We start from the raw sequence: 7,654 nt of genomic DNA on the forward strand, positions 1-7,654 counted from the left end.
ATGGCCGGCGGCGATCAGACCCCCCCAGCAGGACATCCCCCTAGTGGGGAAAAAAGGGGGGTAGTCTGATCGCCCTGCTGATCGGTGCTGCGGGCTGTAGAGCCAACGCAGCACCGATCAGTGAAACATCCCCTGGTCGGCAAGTGGTTAAGACGAAAATCGAGATAAGAGAATCTTTGATTCCGCTGCAGAAATAAAGAAGCCCAGAATGTACTATAAGAGGTTTAATTATGAAATACACATTTTTGCACAATGGTTGCTGTCCTGTTCTGAATATACACCCAAGGATGCTCCCGCTGAGGCTACCGGACATAGTTCTTTGGATACAGTTGGAATAGCTTGCCCTCCTGCGTGGGCTCAAACCCATATTTCTCCAGATTATTAGGATCAAACGTTCCCTCCACAATGTCCTTCTGTATGGCCGGGGCAGCCGTCTCCTTGAACAGTTTCTCGGCCGTCATCTCCTCCTCTGTCCCCCGAGGAGCTTTGTAAGAGACGTACGGCTTCAGCTTGAAGCCGGTGAGATCAGGGACTATGAACTCCGGCACCATCTCCTTTATTTTGACGAACTTGCGGTTGGAGGTCAGGAACCCCGTCTTCTTGGCCCCCCGTCCTCTGTTGAAGGAGTTTGGCCCCATCTTGCTGGTGATTTCAGCCATTCTGTTAGAACCACGCACCAAGCCTCGGACAAGGTTCTGAAGGAGCCCCATGGCGGCAAGCTGCAAAGAGAAGCACATGGTGTGACCACTCATGGGACAGAAAACAAAACCGATATTTACCTAATGAGAGGGAAGGCTCTGGGTCATATACAGCCTTCCAGCTCCTCTCCTGGCCCCCGCATTCCAGCGATGGCTCTCCCGGTAGCAGTATTCAAGCAAATTGGTGAAATACCGCTTTCTGCCACAGGAAGAGGCTTTGGAAGCCCGAGTGCTCCTGAAGACAGGGCACCGCATCTGCGCCTGCACGCTCTTGTGCATTCACGCATGCGCGGTACGGAGCTGTCAGTCTTCGGAAGCACTCGTGCTACCAAAGACTTCTGAAGTCCCCCGCGGCAGGGATTCAAATCGGGAGCTGCCGCTGCAACAAAGGGACCGAGAGAAGAGCAGGAAGGCTCTATAGGACCCAGAGCCTTCATTTTCCTTAGGTGAGTATCTAGCTGATTTTTTTTTCTAGTTCCCATTGACTTTAAAGAGTAACTGATAGGCATAAAATCAAAAATCAATTAACTATTTCCATCTATTTTATAGCTAAAAAGGCAGCTAAATAGGCAATCCAAAAGCTCATGAGTAATCTTACTTTTTTTTTCCTAGAAGGATATCGATCCCCATGTCCCCCGGCTCTTAATTCGTACATCAGCCACAGAAGAGAAGTTGCAGTGCATGCTGGGTTTTTTATTTCCTCTGCTCCTCTCTGATTGGCTGCATCCGTGTGCTTCCCCCTCCTCCCTGCAGGCTCCCACAGGATGAAGCCAATCCTGATCATTCTTACATGTACCCAGAGTTACATTGCCTAGGGCCTGATAGATGTTCTTTGTTCCGGTCTGTACCTTTTACAAGTACTCTTACCAAGGACTAGTTTTAGTCTATGACTAAAGGTAATAAATATGACAGTCTACATATCCTTCTCACTTCAGTTGTCTTTTAACCATTTCATGACTGAGGGGTTTTTCCCCCTTGTGGACCAGAGCAATTTTCACCTTTCAGCGCTTCTACCTTTCTTTCGCCAATAACTTAATTACTACTAATCACAGCATAATGATCTATATCTTGTTTTTCTCGCCACCAATTAGGCTTTCTTTGGGAGTTACAGTATGCCAAGAATTATTTTATCCTAAATGCATTTTATCATGAATAATAAGAAAAAAAAATAATGAAAAAAATGCATTATTTTTCAGTTTTGGGGCATTATAGTGTTAAAATAAAACATTCTACTGTGGATAAAAGTCACACATTTTATTTGCCCATTTGTCACGGTTATTGCAACGTTTAAAAAATGTCCCTAGTACAATGTATGGCGCCAATATTTTATTTGGGAATAAAGGTGCATTTTTTTCAGTTTTGCATCCATCACTAATTACAAGCCCATAAATAAAAAATCAATAGTAATATACCACCTTGACATACATTTTTAAGAAGTTCAGTCCCTAAAGCAACTACATTTCTCCCCCCCCCCCCCCCTTATAAATAAATAATAAAAAAAAAAAGTTTGGGTACTATGGGAGGGTGTTGGAGGGAAATAGTTAATTTTAACAGTCAGTGTGGGGATTTTTATTAAGCAAAAATGAAATTTGGTGCAATATACTATTTGGCCACAAGATATCCTCAGTCATTATTTCCGATTCACGTACATAAGCCCGTGAATCGGAAGTAATGCGTAGCAGTGTAACAACAGAAAGATACAATGAATGCCAGCGTCTCATAGACAGCGCTATTCATTGAATCGGGGACTTCGATTTATGAATGGGCGGTCCCATTATTAACCCCCCTCTAAGCGGCGGTAACGGCGGTGCGCACGGGCAAACAGGAGCGAGCGTCGGCTGCACACCGCTGCAGACTTGTATTCACGGCCCTGGTGCATCCTGTCAATTTTGCAGTGCTGTGAATATACTGCACGGCATGCAGCAAGTAGTTAAAATTCCTAAGCGTTGGCAGTTAAGAGATTAATTTCATACTTTCAATCAACAAGATTGTAATATGCAAATTAGAGGAGGCGGAGGAATCCTAAACGGAGGAGTCGAGAGTTGGTGGATTTTTGTACCGACTCCACAGCCCTGGATATAAGTGCCACTAAAGACTCCCTTCGCCAATATTCATGCCGCCTAATTACCCCTCCAGCACTGTATGGGTACCAAGTGCCACTAGGTACCCAAAGTAATTGCTTGGTTACTGGTTTTGGTGACCCAGCAGTAAGTTCCATAGGGAACAGTTCTCCAATCACAGCACCCTCTACAACTGGACACGCTGTGATTGGATGAATAGTGTGAGAGTGTCATTATACAACTTATCCAATACTTAGAAGCTCTAGAGGGTGCTGTCCACCCAATCACGTCAGCAGAATTGGCACTAGTGTAGTTAAAATGACCCAGCAAGAAACCTCATAGATTAACGACCGCTCCACACTCGAGGCAAATTGGTTGCGTTCACTAATTAGTAAGAAATGGGAAATTTGGCGTCTTCAGGCACACAGCTGGGCACTAGTCTACTTTAGTGGACCCAGCAGTAAACCTTATAGGAATTTTCTGCTAACGTGATTGGGTGGATGGCACCCTCTCAAGCTGCTAGGTTTCAGATAGGTTGCAGTAAACTACGTTCACAGTATTCAGCCAATCACACTTTATGCTGTAGAAAGTGCTGTGATTAGAGAACTGTGCGATATGAGGTTTCCTGCTGGGTCTCCTAAAGTAGACTAGCACCCAGAGCTCACGCCGGATACTCCTCCACTCACATAACTTTACTAAGCCTATTCCATTGGCGGCATAGATAGTTACTCCTGCTAAGTCCCCAGTTCTTACAAATGAAAGTAGCCATTTGTCTACGAGGATTCTTATTGGTTCCCCTAAAGTGGACAAGCACTGCTGGGTCCCCGACTTCTTACAAATGGATAGTGATGTCACTGGCTATCCCCTTAGGGTGCCCATACATCATTAGATATCCCGATCAACCTTCAGATTCAATGGGCTGTATTCACAATGAGCAGTTTGGTTTAAGCATTTTGGACGGTAAAATAACGCATGCGGTATTTTACACTTTTTTTTCCCAAATTCACAAAAGTTTTCCCCCCATGAAGTAGAAGTTTGGTAATTTACCTAACTGTAGAGCTGCTCAAATCTGGGATCGGGAGATACCTGGATAGTTGCTATCCGGATATCTCTCAGTAAACCTGTGCGGCTGGGAAGGGGGGTTGTGTCAATCTTACCTGTCTGACGTCTTCTGCAGTCCGTCCCTCGGCGCCTCCCACAATGCGATCCACGTGCGTCACGTGATTACAAACACTTCCTCCTTCAACCCGGAAGGAGGAAGTGTTTGTAATCACGTGACCGCCACTTGGACTGCGTTGTGGGAGGCGCCGAGGGACGGACTGAAGAAGACGTCAGACAGGTAAGATTGACCACCCCCCTCCCCGGTAACTGGGAGATATCCGGATAGAACTATTCGGATGTCTCCTGGTTCCGGATTTGAGCAGTCCTGATCAACAGACATACCTCAATTCACACAATTCACTAAGCTCTGGCCGGTAAGTGTCTCTTACCAGCCTTCTAGCAGGGAGCTGTGTGTGACTCAGAGGTTTTCCGGCCCATGCATACGGTCATCCCTTTAGATGTGCTGCAGCCACCAGGGGGAGCTCTTCTGTGTAGTACAATACAAATATGCACATCTAAAGGGATGCCCGTCAGCTTCTTCTGCATTGATACACCAAAAAGACCCACCGGCATCCCTGTCACATTCAATCAGCGTGAGAAGCAGGCTGTGTGGCTCTCCCTATTGGCTGTCTGTCAAATCTACCGCTCAGAGACAGCATGGGGAGAGCCAGTTATCGGCTGCTGTGAGCTGGAGAAAAATTCTGAACACTTTTGGCCGGTAAAGGACATGCGGAAATCTGTGAATTGACAGTTCCCGAGGTAATTACCGCACACGTCTGTAATTTACCTCACTAGTCGGGAACTGTGATTTTCTGTGTGGTGATGGGTTTAGTGAATTGTAACTTGGAAAGGTGATCTGTAAAATCAGCTGTTTTGAATAGAGCCCAATACCTTTATTGTATCGGAAGAGAAAAAAATTGCCGCAGCATGGCCATCCAATCCATTTCTCATTTGATTTCCATCCAAAACAGATCCATCAGGGATATTGGATTGCCGGGGCTCGATCAGGTGTGCAGCAGTAACAGCATTTGCCATTGTGACAACCGACAGACCTCTGGCCGACATCCCCACGTCTTAGACTCTCACCTCTGCACTAGCACTGTGAATGAGTGCTTCCTCCGGTTTCCGCTTCTACCAAGTGCGATTCAACACATGGTGTGACATCACACACGTACCGGTGCCACATGCTGTAGACGCAGACTCCGGGGGAGGCCAGAAGTTGTGCTAGCATGAGGTGAGATTTTAAAACACTGAGCAAGAGCACAGTTTGTACTTGGGGGAACACCAGCAGGGCCGGCCTTTGATATGAGCGACCGAATCGGTCGCTCAGGGCACCAGCTCTCAAGGACGCATGCACCCTGACGTCCCTTGCCGCCCCGCAGTCTGTCCCTGCGTCCTCTCCAACTGTAATTAGAGCAGGACTACAAGAACATGGTCGCCGATGTCCACAAATGGACACTCGGCGGCCATTTTCTTGTAGCCCTGCTCTCACTACAGATAGAGCGGAGGCGGGGAGAGAAGAGTGACATCGGCGCTGGAGCGTGGAAGTCAGGTGATTCAGTCTCTGCCCGGCCTGCTGCCGCAGAAGGGGTGGGGATTGACTGGGGGCATGCTATCTACACTGGGGGCATATTACCTACACTGGGGGCATGCTATGCTACTACACTGGGGGCACACTACCTAAACTGGGGGCAGCTATGCTACTACACTGGGAGCATACTACCTACACTGGAGGCAACGATACTAACTACACTGGGGGCAGCTATGCTACCTATATGGGGCAACTACACTACCTACACTGGGGGCAACTATACTAGCTACCTATACCAGGGCAACTATAATACCTATACTGAGGGCCCTTTTCCACCAGCGCGTTTGCGCTGGCTGAATCGCAAAACCGCAAACCGCTAGCGATTTTACAATCGCTACGGTTTGCTTTTTAACATAGGAATCGCGGTAGGTCATTTCCACTACCGCGATTCGCTTTTGTCGGGAACGCGAACGCACGGCGGAGTGATAATTGCCGCGATTTTGCTATGCAGTGCAGTGCAGTGCTATGCGGCGGCGAACGTCGGGGAATCGCCGGTAATTGCGATTCAGCAATCGCTAGCGTTCAGCGTGCGATTGCAAGTGGAAAAGGGCCCTAAGGGCTACTATACTGGCTACCATTACTGTGGCAACTATACTACCTCTGCTTGGCTACCTACACATGAGATCCTATACTGAGGGCACCTATACCTGGCTACCTACCTATACTGAGTCTGAGGGCATTTTTTGGGAGGGATGCACCACAGCTATAACGGGCATTGCAAATTGAGTGTGTGTGTGTGTGTGTGTGTATACACGCGCAAAGAGGATGGGGAGGGCACTAGTGATGGGTCGTTCGCGAACGAGCCGGCTTGCTGCGAACGACAAGAGCCGGTTCTCAGTTTTGAAAGAGCCGATGCCTCAGCCGCCCCACACAGCTCTGATTTGCTGTGTAATAAAGGGCGCTGAGGCATGCTGGGAGAGGTAGTCCTCCTCTTGCAGCTTGTAGGAGTGTATGAGGCAGAGAGCAGTAGCAGGAGGGATTGCCCCAGTCAGAGAAGCAGTCTGGAGTTGTCATGGAGACGGGGGCGGGGCTTTTACTCCGATTTCGAGTGGCGTCTAGTGATATTTAATGAAGAGCCGATTCAGAGCCGTAATGGGAGCAGATTCAGAAGAGCCGATTCTCCGAGAAGAGCCGGAATTCCCATCACTAGAGGGCACCAAAATCCGGTTTCGCTCAGGGTGCTGTGAAACCTAAGGCCTGCCCTGGACACCAGCCATGGGTCCGCAAGCAGGTGGTTTTGGCGCCCGGTGCTGAGCCGAAACCAAGCACCCCATAGCAGCAATATTATGCTGCTTGGGGCGCATAAGTGTAATCCGGGGGGCCCAAATTACACCTCCCTCTGAGCTGCGACAACTGGAGGTAGAATAGTATTTAATGCCGCAGGGAATTTAGTGGCAGCAGGGAGAGCCGTCATGCAGCTTGCCTTGCGCCCACGGCAAACTAATGCTGGGTACTCACCATGCTATTTCCCACTCGATCGGAATCGATTTGACTATTTCCAACATGCTCGATTTGGGTTTCGATCGTTCCTGCCATTGATTTGCACGCTAAGTATGTAAAATCGACAGCAGGAACGATCGAAGCCCAAATCAAGCATGTCGGAGTCGGAAATAGTCGAATCGATCCTGATCGACCTGCGGATCAAGCGGGAAAACGCATGGTGTGTACCCAGCATGATACATATCCAGGATCAATTGGTCGTTGTGATATCAAATGCCATTATCACCGCGTACCTGTTTGAGCCCTTGCAACTGAGATCTTTCCACCATTGCCAATCAATCCATTCAGCCACATCTTCCCAAAAGTCCATTGAAAGATCGATTGGCTGACCTTGCTCCGCCCCTATTCTCTCCCATTTCGATAAAATGTATCAAATTGGAAAGTAGTCAGGCTGCAAGTGTTGAGTGACGTATGGGGCCCCTTACAGCGACTGGACCTTTTCCCTGGCAATCACCCACGTGGCCATGAAGTCACACAAAAACAACAGTCCGGCACGGAAAGGGTCACCTCTCACCTTCAGGCACCGCGCTCAGCACAGCAGCCGCAGCGTCCGTATCGGTGAATTCAATGCATTGCAACCTACCGCAGCGCCTTGTGCGCTAAAGGACACTAGTGACGTAACGTCACTTGCCCACGTGACCGCCGCACGTCAGTAAAGTGACTCTTGCGCTGCGTCCGATCGTGCTGCCCTTGAAACGCCGACG

At 48.6% G+C, this 7,654-nt stretch overlaps 1 protein-coding gene across 2 annotated transcripts; it reads right to left on the minus strand.

Moving 5' to 3' along the window:
• Positions 1–209: 209 nt before the first annotated feature.
• On the minus strand, positions 210–7,614 carry MRPL41 (mitochondrial ribosomal protein L41). 2 transcript variants are annotated; one of them, XM_068249872.1, is made up of 2 exons: positions 7,465–7,614; positions 210–719 (listed from the first exon to the last, which is right to left on the minus strand). In XM_068249872.1, the coding sequence occupies exon 2, from the start codon at positions 708–710 to the stop codon at positions 303–305; it is 408 nt and encodes a 135-aa protein (XP_068105973.1). In that variant the 5' UTR covers positions 711–719; positions 7,465–7,614; the 3' UTR covers positions 210–302. The 2 variants fall into 2 exon arrangements, with proteins under 2 accessions (XP_068105973.1, XP_068105972.1); XM_068249871.1 differs by lacking the exon at positions 7,465–7,614 and adding an exon at positions 7,184–7,398.
• Between the last annotated feature and the right edge of the window lie 40 nt (positions 7,615–7,654).

This window comes from Hyperolius riggenbachi, chromosome 8 (genome assembly GCF_040937935.1).
Source record: "Hyperolius riggenbachi isolate aHypRig1 chromosome 8, aHypRig1.pri, whole genome shotgun sequence".
In the NCBI taxonomy this organism is placed as follows: domain Eukaryota; kingdom Metazoa; phylum Chordata; class Amphibia; order Anura; family Hyperoliidae; genus Hyperolius; species Hyperolius riggenbachi.